The 17,196-nt window shown below is 42.2% G+C and overlaps 1 protein-coding gene across 1 annotated transcript; it reads left to right on the forward strand.

Moving 5' to 3' along the window:
• The first annotated feature begins 14,376 nt into the window (after positions 1-14,376).
• LOC147417468 (chlorophyll a-b binding protein type 1 member F3, chloroplastic-like) lies at positions 14,377-15,483 on the forward strand. The gene is made up of 2 exons (XM_086507470.1): positions 14,377-14,585; positions 14,697-15,483. Exons 1-2 carry the CDS (start codon positions 14,434-14,436, stop codon positions 15,346-15,348), a joined length of 804 nt encoding a protein of 267 aa, XP_086363596.1. The 5' UTR covers positions 14,377-14,433; the 3' UTR covers positions 15,349-15,483.
• The last annotated feature ends 1,713 nt before the right edge of the window (positions 15,484-17,196 follow it).

Genomic DNA, 17,196 nt, shown 5'->3' on the forward strand with positions numbered 1-17,196 from the left:
GCCTTTATCCAACAATTTGATGTGGCGTTCGGAGATGAGGGCTTCACGGAGTCCTCTAAGCTACGCCATGTAGCTATGCACTTTCAAACGTCCGCCAGGCAATGGTGGTCTAGCTCCACGAACCTGGAAAGCTTTAAGAGCTTCCATTATGAAGCAGTTTTTGGCAACTGATGCCAAAGACAAAGTACTCACCGAATGGCAAAGCTTAAAGCCCTCTCCCTATGAATCCATCCACAAATATGTAGACAAGTTTTGGGACCTACAACTCAAAGCCACTATCTTCAAAAAGTTGGATTTTGGAGAGCAAAAGCAACAATTTTGTGCGGGCTTAACCGAAGAAATGGAGGAGTATGTCAACTCCCAAAGGCCACGTACCATATTGGTGGTAATGCACCATACTATGGAGGCCTCTCGAATCAATTTCCATAAAGAAATAATAAGACCACGGAAAACAAGGGTTCCAACGAGCCTAAGGGGAAGGACAATGTCCAAAAGTCTCCTAAGGGAAACTCCAACAAAGCTAAAGAGAAGGGAGTTTACAAAGGTAAATACAAAATCTCTCCTGAAGAGCTTGAGCGTTATCGCAAGGATAATTGGTGTTTCAAGTGCGGCGAACAAGGGCATGCGTACCGCGCTTGTCCCCAAAAGAACACCCGCCATGATCCTCCTAGAGCTACCTTGGTTGAAATCCAAGAGGAGGAGACTCACCAAAATCACCACAAAGGATCTCCTCTATGCCATGCTTGGGGAAGGTAAGAGAACATGATGCTTTTATTCTCTTTGACCATGGTTCTACTCACAATTTTATATCTATAGAGTTGGCCACCAAGCTAGGCATACAAGCCTACGAGATGGGAGATGTTCTACCCGCAGACAGTGCTTTCAAGGGGCAAGAAGCTTCAGTCACTCCCTTAATCGGGAAATTGAGGCTCCATGTCCAAAGCTATGTGGACAAAGAGGACTTCTTTATCTCTCCTCTCAAGCATGAGGATGTAATCCTAGGGACACCATGGTTTGATCGCCTGGCTGCCAATGTTAAATTCCCTGAAAGGAGAATCTCCTTTACGTTCAGGGAAAAAGACATGTATATAGATGCTAAGGAAATGGGCAACACTATCCCCATTGTACATACACCAGCTTTCAACAAGTAAATAAAGAGCTCTATTTCCGTGTACATGATTTTTGTTAAAGATTCTCAAAATGAACCTAATGCTTTAGCAAAAGAAAATAAAAGCAATCAAAAGGAATTAGAGTTATCCAATTTTCTCAAGGGGTTTCAAGATGTTTTTATTGACGACATCCCTTGTGAGCTACGTCCTAAACGAGGTAATGATGACCATGCAGTTGAACTTCTTCCAAGAAGTTCACACCTAATAAACCTCCTTATAGAGTTTCTCAAGCTCAACAAGAGGAGATTATGCGGCAAGTGCATGAGCTAGTTGAGAAGGGCATGGTTAGGCCTAGCTCATCTCCATTTTTCTCACATGTGCTATTAGTGCAAAAGAAAGACGGCACATATCGTATGTGTGTCAACTATAGAGCACTAAATAGTATCACTATCAAGAATAGGTTTCCTGTTCCAAGGGTAGAAGACCTATTTGATAAGCTACAAGGATCAAACTACTTCAGTAGGATTGACCTAAAAAGTGGCTATCATCCAATAAGGATAGTTGATCAAGACATTGTAAAGACCGCATTTTGCACCACATTTGGTCTTTACGAAGACATTGTCATGCCTTTTGGCTTGACCAATGCACCAGCCACATTCACCCGCTTGATGGGGAAGCTGTCCAGGCCTCATCGAACCTTCACTGGAGTGTTCTTTGATGATATTATCATCTACTCTAATTCATTAGACGAACACAAGCAACACCTCCAGGTAATATTTAAAGTTTTAAGAGAGAATAAACTTTATGTTAATCGAAAGAAAAGTGAATTTTTCTTGCAAGAGGTTCAGTATTTAGGTCACATTATCTCTCAAGATGGCATCCAAATGGATCCATCAAAGTTAGAGGTAATAAAAGGATGGCCTAAACCAAAGAATCTTCATGAACTAAGAAGCTTTATAGGTATGTGTGCATACTATAGATGCTTCATAGAAAAGTTCTCACAAATTGCGGGACCATTACATGACCTAACAAAGAAAAGCGTTAGGTATACATGGTCTGCTAAGGAGAACAATGCTTTCAAAAAGATTAAAGAAAAGCTTATCTCTCAACCTGTGCTTACACTACCGGATCTCTCAAAACCATTTGAGGTCCAATGTGGTGCTTGTGGTGATTGCCTTGGAGCTATTTTGCTTCAAGAAGGGCACGCCATAGGCTATGAAAGTTGAAGGCTCGACCCTGTTGAGCAAGCTCTAGGCATATATGAACAGGAACTCCTTGCAATTGTACATGCCTTAGACTCATGGAAGCACTATTTATTGGGGACTCCTTTCATTCTGCGAACGGATCACCAAAGTCTTAAGTACTTCATGACACAGACCAAGATCTTCGACAAACAAATGAGGTGGGCAAATTTCCTTTCGCAATTTCATTTTCATATTGCTCACATTGCTGGAAAGCATAATCAAGTAGCAGATGCACTCTCAAGACAGCCGAGAGTGAATGCGGCTTCCATAGCAACTCACAATGATCTATCTTCAATGATAGATGAGTATGCTATTGATCCCAATTTTAGAGATGTGATTTCAGCCCTTGCATTAGGGAAGAAAGAAGAACCATTTACTTTACAAGATGGTTATCTTCTCTATGGCAATAGACTATGCGTTACTAACTCACTACATGAGAAAGTAATGTATGAATCTCATGTTCCTCCTTACGCGGGGCATAGAGGGATTTAATATACCCTAAAGGGAATTGAAACATATTTCTATTGGCCTACCATGAAATTGAACATACAAGAGTATGTTTCTAAATGTGTGGTATGCCAAAAGACAAAATTTGATAGAGGGAAGCAACCTGGATTGCTTCAACCCTTGCCAATCCCTAATTCACCATGGGAGAGCATATCCATGGATTTTATCTTTGGATTGCCTAAGTCGATCCATGGGAATACGGGAATATGGACGATAGTAGACAGGTTCAATAAACAAGCTCATTTTATACCTTTCAAAAAGACTATCAAAGCCCATCAAATGGCAACCCTCTTCATTTGACAAATTTTCAAGTACCATGGCTTGCCAATGTCCATAGTGTCGGATAAAGATCCTAGAATGACCAGTAATTTCTGGAAGGGTCTCTTTGAGAATTTAGGGAGAAGGCTAAACTTCTCTTCGGCCTATCATCCACAAACGGATGGCCAAAGTGAAATAACTAACCCAACAATTCTCGATCTACTAAAAGCCTATGTAACGGAAGTAGATCAAAGATCCCAATGGGAGAAGTACTTACCCTTAGTGGAGTATGCTTACAATAACACTGTACATACTTCCACAGGAAAATAACCTTTCGAGGTAATTGAGGGAAGATCAAAAAGTCCCTTGCTACTTAAGGTACATGGGAAGATCTTCGCTGCAGATGAGTATAGCCGAGACCTACAAGAATCTTTTCAAAAGATTAAGGATGCTATCTCTATCTCACAACAAAGGCAAAAGGCTGCTGCTGACAAGCAGAGAAGAGCCCAAGCCTTTAAAGAAAATGATTGTGTCTTATTAAAATTTCCCAAGGCTCGATTAAGGCACATGACGGGCAAGAATCCTACGGGACACCAAAAGTACTATGCTAAACTAGCAAAAAGGTACTATGGTCCCTTCCAGCTTCTTAGGCCAATCAATGAGATGGCCTATCAACTCAAGTTGCCCAATCATTGGCTCATACACAATGCTTTCCATGTGAGTCTATTAAAACCTACAAAGGAGAGCCACCTCAAGAACCAACTACTGAAGACCCACCGAAGATCGAGGACCAAGAAGAGGTGCTGCAGCCCGAGTCCATTCTCCGATGTGAAGACAAGGTACTAAGAGGCGGTAAGACTATCCGACGATATCTTATTAAGTTTAAGAATTATCCTTTTGAAGATGCTAGATGGATGCAAGGCATACAATTAAAGGATAACCTAAACCTTGTCAATGCTAACAATGCTTCCCAAGAGTAAGCAAATGTACAAAATGTTAAAAATGAACAAAGTTTTTTTCTGATAAGACTCTGTTTTTCTTTATTGTGCACAAAAATGAAGTAGTATGCATGCTTAGATCAAGTTTGCGGAGACGACGTCTCCCAAACACCAAGTAGAGCTTGTCACTCTACTAACGAAGATTGATAGGACTAATGTGCAGACATGCTTGCGACAGCCTCAGGCTCTCAAGCGCCAAATGGACTAGTCATCCATTGTGGAATGATGTCGTAGGGTAACATAGGGATCCTCTACCCGCTAAGAACATGACTAATGAATATGCTTTATCTTCTCTACCCCATAGTCAAGGATGACTATGATTTCAAGATAAATTAATGTCATAATAATCAATATCTAATTCTCCTAAATGATTTTCTCATGTTAAACTGATCATTTAATATGGGGAAGTGCCAGGGGAGAAAAAGCTAGAATATTGGTTAAGCTAGCAGACCGGCCACAATAGGGATCCAAAGGAGGGAAAATAGGGATCCAAAGGGGGGTCCATCTGCAAAAGAGCCATGTGCAACAATGGGCTTAAAAGACCCTAAGGTTCAGCCCATTAAGACTTCCAAAATGCTAAGGTTCCAAAATTCAAAGGTTGTGTCCAAAGGTCAAGCATGGGGGGAATTGGATGCTTTGTGTGTGTCCCAAAAGTCTTTATCAATCCCTACATAGGAGGGGGCGAGCCTTGGGAGTAGGGGATGAGAGAGAAACTCACACACACACACACACACAAGCTCCCTTTACACAAAGGGAATGAGGGACAGCTCCCTAGCCCAGATGCCCACAAGGTGTACCCAATTCCTATTGGATGGCCTTGGAGGTGGACCAATGAGAATTAGGCTAGAGTAAATCTAGTTTAATTAATTTAAAAAACACTTAATAAAATAACCAATGAGAATTAAGCTCTCTAGAAGACTATTGGATAGTCTCCCAAGGGGTCCAATGAGCATTCAGCAGCCCAATGGCTTGCCTAATTCCTATTGGCCAGGAGGCAAAGGGGTCCAATGAGAGTTTAGTTGCACTTATTACTTACATAAAGCTCTCACAAAAGGGTAAAGGGGGACACATGTGAGAAGGCTATCACTTATACTGCTTAATAATCATTGGCTAGCCCTAGGGAGGTCCAATGAGAATGTAGCATGACCAAATAGCAAGAGCGGTCGACCAAGAGAGAGAGGGGGCTGATTTTTGCAAGGCATTATCACACAAACACACTCACACAATCTCATGTGTGAAGTAAAGAAGACTCTCTCTCTCCTTCTTAAGCTTTAATGGACAGCTTACCACCTACTCCAAGCTTGTGAGAAGGGAGGCCTACACCAACAACTCTTGGCTTTGTGATGCAAATCCAACCAAGAGCCAAGCTTCAATGCATGCTCATCTCCTCTACCATGCTAATTACTAAGCTAAAATATGCTAATATGAGTGATTATGTGAGGAGATGTACATATTTCTCGTAAGAATACTCCTTCTTCCTCTCAATCTACTCTCATACCCCGCTAGCTCTCACCATCTTCGAAGGTGTGTGAGGTCTTGGGTCTGAGAGCGGAGAGAATTGATGTTGTGTTTGATAAGTGTTTTGCTTAGTGCACGAAGCTTTCATCTTCATTGCACTAGCTAGTCTTGAAGGAACACAAAGAATTGTATTGTACAATGTCTCTCTTGATGGGAGAAACCATAATACAAAGCCTTTTGGAGGGGGGACCGGCTCCATGTAAATCCGGTCCTCAACTGTTGTCAATAGCTTAATTTCTCTCTCTTTTGAAAGTATACTTCATGCTATCTAACTAGGTGTTGTGCTTTTTGTTGCTCTCTCTCTCTCTCCACCCAAGTACTCTAGTAATTCCCATTAGGAATCTATTCTAATGAAATGCCCACTATGTTCATATTAATTTCCGCTACACACAAGTTACTAGGCCATTAAATGTTACACCTCAAACCGATAGCAAAATCACATTTGCATCCAAATTAATGCTCCAATCACCAAGAGCACCGACAAACTTGCATCTAGTGCTCAATCCTCAAAGCATAATCATTTGCGTAGCATAGATCGCATCAATTGATAACAATGATCTATGTTAAGAGGGCATATAGATTGGAGTCAACAGAGTATGCTACTTGCATTTATGATCAAATCTAGCATCGACTATCAAAAACTTGCATGATCACAACGAGTGTGCATAGGTTTCAACCATAATCACAATCCTACAAGCATCTACTATCAACCACAAACCAACATAAACGTACATGGTGGTATCCACAAGATCGTGCATACTCTACACATGATTTTGTGGACTCTCACAATCAAGATATCAAACCATTCAATAGAAATGTGCACAACAAGTTAAGATGCAACCCTAAAATACTATGCTCACAACCTTTGGTATATGGAATGCGAGTGCTTGCAACCTGCTATTGTTTTCTAGTTCATTGTCCCATGTGTGACATGTACCCAACCACCCTTATCTAGCACAACTTGTGACCCCTCATGCGGGCTCTAATATGCCGTAGTGGAATGAGGTTGAGGTTGTAGAAGTTGTCAAAAAAAGTTGTGGCTAAAAGCCAAAATAGTTCAAGTCGAGTGCAACAATCAAGATGACAGGCCCTTGAATTCCAAGTCAATCCAAGTAAGCCAAATGTATTGATGAGTCAAGTGCACACTCATACACACACTCCCTTGCTACCACGTGCACGTGCGCGTGCGCGCACACACACACACACACACACACTTATCTACATGGTTAGAAGATAATGTCCCATTCTCTCATACTTACTAACTTGCTGCACTATTTTGTGCAACCTTGGACTTGGCGTTTACCTAGCTTGCTCTGGCTCACAGTATCCTTAACACACATAGAGAGTATCATAATGTTCTATGGCAAGGTCTTGGTTTGACCACTAGCAATTATCCGAAGGAGATTCTGTTTCATTAATAGGGTTAGCTGAGTCCCCATTGGCTGACTCGAAGTTACATTAATGCCCTCACATACAAGCATGCATCCCAATTGGCATACATAGACCCTAACCTTGCCACATTGTTCGACTGGGCGGATATTGGAGTTTGTGACTGGACAGTTCTTGAAGTTTGGTTCATTCAATAAATCTATGCAGATTCCTATTTACAAATTTATTCCTACCTTGTATATACACAAGGATTTACACTAATCAATAACGTATTTTGATCCCTATCGGACGAAAAATACAAGAATAGCAAGGAACACTTATTCTTGGGCATGATCAAACAACTATGTGACATCCTAAGTGACATCGGCCACTCTCAATAAATGACCACTTAATTTATTTTTTTGGTTGGTAGGTGCTAGCCCACATGCTCTCTTTTAATGAAGACCACATGTAATTGCTCATGGTATCAATCTCTACCATATGCATTTTGGTTAGTATTTTTGCTCACACTTGACTGGGATTCTAATCGACCCATGTGCCCGTTGTCGTGGCTCACTACATACATAATCCCTCCTCGCAGGTTCTACCCTCACAACCTGCGACCTACCTCACTGCATATCAATCAACGATTGTCACCCAGATCTGCTCAACCCACCCATGAGTTTCCTGAGCGAAGCTTTTTTGCTCTGTACCTCCTCAGTCCTTGTATCACAGATTATTTGGAGCATCTGTTATTCTCGCTCTTGGATCCCCTTGTATACTCTACGGACCTACATCACTGCCCTCTGCTCTTCCCTCGCGTGCCTTGGCTCTCACAAGTTGCTTCATACACCCACACACACACACACACACACACACACACACACACACACACACACACACACACACACACACACACACACACACACACACACACACACACACACACACACACACACACACACACACACACACAACAAGCTGGCAACATATATACGGCTTTCTTCCTTGTGCATGCTATCTGCAGGCTGGTCTCTTACATACTCCTCGACGAATTGATATGGTGACAGACTGGTCTCTTACATACTGGCGATTTTATGCATGATTCCATCTCACAAACTGTTCTGGCTGTTCTCGAGGGAGATAATGTGTATGCATACCTCACATTCGCAGTATAGACGATGGAAAACACAAGTATATATTGGCGGAGAACATGAGGCTTCTATTCATCCCACCTTCATCATACGTGGCTGACATAATGGAGGAAAACATAGTCCAAGTAGGTGCAACTGCACCTACTCAGTACTTCGTTTACTACAGAGGATGCTTATTTTTTGATGTAGTCTGGTTGTTTTAGCACAATGTACCCCTATACATAGACATACATGTTGGCTTGCACATGTTTATGTAGGTTTGAATGTATAATCTTAGACATATTGTGTTTGCTTATTAGCAAGAAAAATTTCAATAGTTACTCAGATGAGGGTTGAACTGGTAATGATAACAAGTACAGGGTTATTTACTTGAAAAGAATAAAACTATAAAGATGTTGTCCTTTTTTGACATACTGTAGATTGATTGAAGCTACATGTTTTTACTTTTTTTGTCGTTAACCTCCTATGAGGGTCTCGTAAGAGATGGCAAACACGGTTTTTTAAAAGTATCAAAATGCAAACAGGATGCTGGCAAATTTTTGGAAAATTGGACTGTTGCACACTTACAAAAGACCGAGTTTGAGCATAATGGTTTCTTGAATCTTGTATACCCTACATGAACATTGATCCTTAGTGAAAATTTGAAAAACGTGTTGAGAGATTGGAATTGCTATGCATAAGTGTTAGGTTAAACATTTTGACTTAAGGTTTAGCTTGATGGTTTTTGACTAGAAAGTAACACATTTACATCGTTTTACTTTTGAATTATGTAGCTTTGGATTGGGTACTAGAAGCCTTAAACCTCTTGTGAGGGTCTCAGCAGAGATGGCATGGATTGGATATTTGAGAAATTGTCCAATTTACAAAGAAAATGCTGCCCAAATTTGTACTTTTTGGAGATTGGTAAACTAGAAGATTAAATAATACATAACATGATTTTGAACTTGTTTTCAATATTTCACGTTGTTAACCTCCTATGAGGGTCTCAACAGAGATGGCTTTGATTGGAAATTTGAACTTCTATTCACTGTGAGGTTTGACTTGATGACTTCAAGCTCACTAAGAACCTGACCAACATCATAAAGCTACTTTTGTATACACGGATTGAGACCCTGAACCTTAAAAAAACCTCTGAAATTCATTTTACTGAATGAGGTTTAAAAACAAAGCGTGAACTCATACTTTTTATGGTTGGTAGTACTTAGTGGATGGAATGCGGTTTTTTTTTGCTCTTAACTGCATCTCCATGGGAATGACACCATTGTTGATGGTAAAAGAAACATAAAATGCTTTTTGTTGAATAGAAGCATAACTTTTTAAATTAGTGTTAGTGTTGTAATTTGAAAACACCCCAATGATTTTTTTAAAAGGGGCCTTAATCGTCACGTGAGGGTCTCGTATGAGATGGAATTTGGCTGGAATTTTGAAAACTGCTTCAAATTATAAAGGAGATGTTGTCCGATTTTTTCTGAAATTAAATGATGTAAACATTATCGTAAATAAGTGGATCATTCTTTAAACTTCATAATTGATCTAGGTTATGTTGTTAGTTTTTGTTGTAAATTTTGACACCAATAACAAAGGGAGGGAGTCGTTGACACCTGTCTTCCCAAGTAATGCCAGTTCTGACAGGCTTGTGTTTCTTGGATGGTGGCATGTAAGAGATTCTTTCCTTGGGATTACAACGAAAACTGTAGCAGTAATAGAAGATCGTCCAATGTACCAACTGGATCCTTCTCCATGTAAATGTAGTGGAACCTCATCCCAAAGGATGGGCACATAGAGATACAACACTAAGATATTATATTGTAGTGATCAAAGATCAAATTTTTGATCTAAATGATTGTATTATCCATTAGATACAGAAGAATGTTGTATTGGTGTATATGAAATGATAATTGAGGTTTATGACATCTTGTTTTAAAATTGTTATTTAATATATTAATTAATACAATTGTCTAAGTATGGTTCAATTATGAGGGGATTTTTCATACTTAAACACACACACACACACACACACACACACACACACCATACGTAGTGCACACAATAGATTCACAGATCAAAAAAATCAAAATATCTCCTTATAGGTGCAAGTGAAGCATGAAAATATGTGGAACTCTGTTTTTGGCAGCCCGAGTAGTTCTCTGAAAAGTAATCTTTGCAAAAACTTTTCCTAATAGGCACTAAAACATGGTGCTCTTGTAGGTTACAAGTTGAAGTCATCCACAACTTCACAACCCACATAGCAGATACATTAGCTGCTATCTCAATTGAGCTTCATAGCTCTCAATTCTTGAATTCTTGAAGTCGAGCTTCTATAAGCTCTCTGCATCTAAGCTCGAAACCTTTGGCTCTGATACCATTTGAAGGAAGCAATGCATGCATAGAGAGAGGGCGAGAGAGGAGAGAGGACCCAGTGAGTGGGGTGGAGCTCCTATAGCAAGACCAAGATCTGTAACTTCCAATTCATTCAATATGTGATAAGAATAATGAAAGATTAGTAATTTTAAGAGTTGGGTGGCTTGGCATGAGCGAGCACATTGGCCCTTTAAACCAATACTTGTGTCCTTGATCAACACATACGAACAAGTCTATTGTTCTCCATCATCTAACATTCACTTTTGTAGCGGCCTTTGCTTCAAGCCATGTGGTCAAGTAATTTGTCACCACACTGATGGGTTGAGTTTAAGGTTTTCAAGTAGGTGGTTGGATTTATCCACTCCACTTAGCAAAAGCTCTAGCCCTATAAGTGGTCACAAAGGCATATCATCAAATCTTTGTGGCATGTGTGTCCATTTGATGAAAGCGTGACTATGGAGGGTGTAGGTAAGTAGGAGCCATGGAGACCTTTGCCGTGCAGGTGTAGAAACGTGAACACGAGAGAGCGAGAGAGCAACTCGATATTGCTTGTAAAAATAACGCTACTATATTGTTTGAAAATTTATTAGATATATAGTTTGAACACTTACCATGCAATCTGGACTGCATATTATAGGGTGTGTACCCACGAATTGACACCTCTTGGATTTGAAAACCCAACAAACCCCTCACCCCCCCCCAAGAGAACTAGATATATGACTCTCGTGATATCGAGTTTTTGGTGTACTCGTCAATCGTGAGTTTTAAGTTCTCTCACAACTAAAGATTTTGGTGTATCCATAACCTGGTGCTATGATAGTGAACCCCTCCCCCCCGCCCCCCCCTTAAGCATAGATAGGGTGTAGGTCAAAAATTAGCTACCAACAAATGGAGTTTTTGGTTCACTGCCAAACCTTGGGTTTAATGTGTACCCAATAACCTCACGAGTAGTGCAACAAAATAAGGACTTGAACAAAAACCGGTACTTTGGGAGGCCTTACCACTCACGTGTGGCAGTGTCTATAACCCGTACAATTTATCTTGACTAGGGAAAACATAAAAAGAGTTGATCTAAAGAACATCACTGTCAACACAAAATATTTATGATTCGGTGTCTCCATCAATCACATGAATATGATTCTTACCCTTTTGAAAGCATCTACTTGAAGGATGATTTGTCTTACCACAATGAACACAAGGATTCTTCTTGAAACATTCCTTTGTCTGGTGATTGTTGCACCCACAAATGGCACAAGATCTGGTACCAATGGATGGTCGAGACAAAGCTGAGGTAGAAGCACAATTAGTGACTGCATAGGCACAAGGAGTATCACAAGAACTGATAGGGGATATTGCAGGGGATACTGTGTATGCACTAGGGTTAATGGCATAATTGACACGTGATATCCTTTTTTCTTCTTCCTGCAATGAGTTGATGATACCATCCAAGGAGGGCAACAGATCTTTCTCTTTTAGAACAATAACAATCTGATGGAATTCATCAAACAAACGTTTTAATAAAACAACCTATGAGATCTTCTTCTGGCACTAGGGCTTCAACATAAACAAGTTGAGTTTTAATACTCTTCAGTCGGTTAGATAAAGATGTAATGTTTTCATTGGCACACATACAAGAGAGTACAACTCCGTCTTTAGACTCATCATTGAATACTTAGCTTTAGCACCAAAAACCTTCTCTAGTTGTAACCAGGCAGCACTAGAAGATTGCACATCATCCAAGTAATGAATAAAGTCATCTTCGAGAGATGTCAGAATAATACCTAATGCTTGCTTGTCCTTGCATTGTTGCTCGGCAGATAGTGCTCTCGTAACTGCAGCAGATGTGCCGACTTCGTCGGTTGATAAGGGTTTCACGACACTCCACATGTTCTTAAGCATCAAATAACCCTTCACTTTGATTTGCCAGGTGTGGAAGCCGGATGTGTTGAATCTATCCACTTTCGATGCCATGCTTGATAAATTTTTGGCTATTATCACTGTCGTTGAAGTCAAAAAATGATGTTGAATTCTTGTTGCTCGCTACGACTATTATTGTTGATAAGTTTCAACCTTGATGTGTCCTTCGAAGAGCAGGCAATTGTTGAAAACAATCAACAAATTTAGTTGAATATCCCTTTTGTAGGATGTTAATCTCTGCACAAGATTTTCAATAAGCTGCGGATTTCTAGCCTTGCAAATTTCACCCTCACCGACTTCAACCCTTGGCAAGTAGCAGGGTTTCAGAACGCCACAGGTGCAACAATTGTAGGGGATACCGTTTTCATAGGCCCGCATTAGCGTTTCTTTCATAGGCTCGCAATACCGTTTCAAGACGCAGTGTACCAACCTCCAACCCGCCTTGACCTCTGTGCGACCTCTACGTCCTCACCTGGATTCGTTGCAGCGTATCAAGACACTCTGTGTGCACCAAGAGGCCTCCTGGAGCAACCTTTTGAGATGCGGTTCTTGAAGCTCCACCGCATGTAGCCGCTAGCTTTGATACCGGTTGATGAAAGCGTGACTATGGAGGGTGCAGGCGAGTAGGAGCCATGGAGACCTTTGCCGTGCATGTGCAGAAACGTGAACACGAGAGAGTGAGAGAGAAACTCGATACTGCTTGTAAAAATAATGCTACTGTATTGTTTGAAAATCTATTACATATATAGTTTGAGCACTTGACAATGCAATTGCCATGCAAACTGGACTGCATATTATAGGTATGGACTGGCACCTCTTGGGCTTGGAAACCCAACACCATTGACATGCATCACATCACTTAACAAACTCCTTTCCATCAACAAGGAGAGTAGGCCACCAAATCCAAGCCATTATGATAGACCTAGTTGTCGCGTCTAGTGAGAAATGCTTGAGCTTGCTCAAGGGGGAGAGGAGGTATGCATCCTCTTTGTCATATAGGCAATATGTTTGTCATTCCCATGCTTATACAATTGAATCAGGTTTATGATGCTTGAGAAATGCTTGAGCTTGCTCAAGGAGGGGAGGTATTCATCCTCTTTGTCGTATAGGCAAGATGTTTGTCATTCCCATGCTTATACAATTGATTTATGATCAAAGAGTAATTTTTTCTGTGTATCCATGGCTTGTCTTCTCTTATCCATGTTGTTCTCAAGGAAGGTACTACTAGACACATATTCTATCAAGTACTTCGCCCAATTACAAGTTGTAGAGATTTGAACGCGAATGGCATTGGTTATAGGTGGTTACTTTTGACATTAATGTGACTATTAAGTGATCATTAACATCTGACTTCATGGTCAACCAAATTACCCCAAGCCGCCCCACTGCATGCCCCAAGCAGAATGCACCGCGAGGTGAGCGGGCCCAAGAAGTGCATGCTTCACAAGGTTTTTCTTGGGACATGCTCGATGTTAGGCATGTTGCCCGGCGAGATTTTGGAAGATCAGTGAAAGTGCGCGCACATGGACAAGGAAACTACCCGCAGCGGCAACCGCAGCTGATGTGGCATCCGCAGATGCAAAACGCTTGAAAGTAGGATCGTCTACGTAGTTAGCCGCAGTGGTAAGCGATTTTCACTCGCTCGGTCTAAATTACTCTTTAAAAGTTGTTTGCATGTGTGCAAGAGCCGATCAGCGGCTTGCACCTTGCTTTTCGCTTGTGGAAGCTGCACGCAAGTTCACCCTTCATGTGGGTACCCTTTGTAGCCCGTGAAAATTAAGAGACCGGTCTCCCGTTGGCCCTCAAAATTTTTGCAAAGACAGCGCCACAAACTCCCTGACCCAGCCAGTGTGCGCTCATTGGGTGGCTCGATCGTAGCGGATGTGGTGCCACCACGTGGCAGAGCGGGCGCTGGGATTATAGGCGGAGACAAGCAGCTTCCGTACACGCATCGAAGGCACTCGCAAACATCACTATCCTCGCTCACTACTCCCCAGCAATGGCAGCAGCAACAGCAGGCCTCGCCAGCTCTACGCTCAGAGGCGAGGCTCTGGGCAAGGCCTCCAATGAGCTGTCCAGCAAGGTGGCCTCCGGGCAGGCACGCGTTCAGATGATGGCACCCAAGAAGGCATCCTCCTCCGGCAGCATTTGGTGAGTACTCAGTACTCTGTCATGTGCATTTTGTGCTGCCTGCAATGTGGGTAGTGAGTTACTGGTGAGCTTCGGATCTGAGTGTAACGCGTACGGTGATGGGTATTGCAGGTATGGCGCCGACCGACCTCTGTACCTGGGCCCCTTCTCCGGCTCGCCCCCTTCCTATCTCTCGGGTGAGTTCCCCGGTGACTACGGCTGGGACACCGCCGGGTTGTCTGCCGACCCCGAGACCTTCGCCAAGAACCGGGAGTTGGAGGTCATCCACGCCAGGTGGGCCATGCTGGGCGCCCTGGGCTGCGTCACGCCGGAGCTGTTGGCCAAGAACGGCGTCAAGTTCGGCGAGGCTGTGTGGTTCAAGGCCGGCTCCCAGATCTTCGCTGAAGGCGGGCTGGACTACCTGGGCAACCCGAGCCTGGTGCACGCGCAGAGCATTCTGGCTATCTGGGCCTGCCAGGTCATCCTCATGGGGGCCGTGGAGGGCTACCGCATCGCAGGTGGGCCTTTGGGTGAGGTAGAGGATCTCATTTACCCCGGAGGCTCCTTCGACCCCTTGGGCCTGGCCGATGACCCCGAGGCCTTCGCCGAGCTGAAGGTGAAGGAGCTCAAGAACGGGCGCTTGGCCATGTTTTCTATGTTCGGCTTCTTCGTGCAGGCCATCGTCACTGGCAAGGGCCCCATTGAAAACCTGTCCGACCACCTTGCCGACCCCACCGTCAACAACGCCTGGGCCTATGCCACCAACTTCACCCCGGGCAAGTGAGCTCCAGCCTCCATAGGAGCGTGACAGCTTGTCTTCCCGGCCCCTAAATTTTGGACCCCCTCCCTCTCTGTACACTATGTCTCTATCAGTGTGGAAGTTCTGATCGCCCATCAATTCTTTAGCATCTAGATACAATCTCTCTCTCTCTCTCTCTCTCTCTCTCTCTCTCTCGTATTGGAAACTCGTGGGATGCCGGTCATCTCTCGAGCTACGCTTATGGTTTTAAATGTCTGCGTTTCTCCTAAGCCGTCTTGGGAAACACTTAATAATCGTAGAAGCACTTATTATGCCTTGTGGAGAGGAATTCGGCTCCGCATCTACGCTTCCGCATTCATTGTCACACATAATAATGAACGGTTAGTGCGCCACCATCTTCAACTCTAAACCACAGTTGCAGGGATGTACAAAGTAGCTAGACAACTATGAGCCAACTTGTGGAGCATATTGCAAGAAACGTCCTGGCATTGCTAATACATGTGAACGATTGGTCTTTGGTGTATAGTCACAGTTCATAGTGAGAGATTACGATGAAACTCGTTACTACAAAGCTCGACAGCTTGATTGCGATGCAATTAAATAAATACATCAGAAATTTGCAGTTGGGGGCGAACGTGTTTGCTACAAGCGGGGCAACTGATTGTTATCCCATATTTACCAAAACTTGCTCTCTTCAAATTTTTGATCTTCTATGATAGTGCTCAAGGACAGGTAGGAGGCATAGAGAGTCACCGGGCCTTTTACACTCTAGTCTATCTAGGTAGGGGGCATAGAAAGTCACCAGGCCTTATACACTCTAGTCTATCTCTAATGCTAAGGTAGATTGTAGCCTTATCTTCAACTTTCACATCCTTGGTGTCAACATGGTAGAAAGCATCTCTTCAAATACAATCATCTATTCATGCATCTTGAGGGTATGTGGAATTTCCCATGAAGGTAGTGTTGACAAACATCTACATGATCAAAATCATACGCAAGGGCTCTTCTACAACAATGCTAGCCTATTGAAACAAGCATGTCAAATGTGGATATTGATGGAACACACATGAGTTTAACATGTGCTATGTCATCTTTTGGATAGTGTCCCTTGTGTCACCTGTCTGCCCTACCCTCGGTGAGTCCACTATGTATAAATTGCATATAGCACGTGCGAACAAGAGGTACTTAAATAATCCCTTGTATATATGTATCCTTAATGTATGCATTTTTGTTTTAAAAAAAACTAGCTCTTATTTACGAAAATCTTCACTCCCAATTAAAAAACCTCTTATGTAAGTACACTTTTTCTTGTGAATGTACCTAATTATAAAACCCTTACTTGGTTCGCATGTTTCATTTTACATATTTTCTAGTGGATGCTCCGAGACTCTACCATTGTTCACAACAAACGTCTCGAACACCTTTACATGTTTCATTTTACATATTTTCTAGTGGACGCTCCGAGACTCTACCATTGTTCACAACAAACGTCTCGAACACTTTAAAGTCACCATACTCACAATCCTACCTATCGCTTTTATACCGGCAATTGTCAAGTTCTTAAATAAGAACCAAAATGTGTGAGTGACAACTATTCTCTGTGTAAAATTGTTACCACTCTCTTTTACTGACATCATAGACTACTACAATTGTGGTTGTAAGAATGTTTAGGCATGTTTAGACTTTTGCATGTCAAGCATATAGCTTCCTTGGTAGCATCGAACATTGCAACATGCTCAGTCAGCCTCTGTTGTCGAAGAAGACGTACAATCCTAGAGAGATGATCTCCAAGAAAGGATCCCGCTTGCAAATATGTATGCAGATAGATGTAGACCTCTTGCCATCTTTGTATAACCAGCAATAGATTCATCG

Source organism: Adiantum capillus-veneris, chromosome 30, assembly GCF_014529385.1.
Source record: "Adiantum capillus-veneris isolate H3 chromosome 30, ASM1452938v2, whole genome shotgun sequence".
Lineage (NCBI taxonomy): Eukaryota > Viridiplantae > Streptophyta > Polypodiopsida > Polypodiales > Pteridaceae > Adiantum > Adiantum capillus-veneris.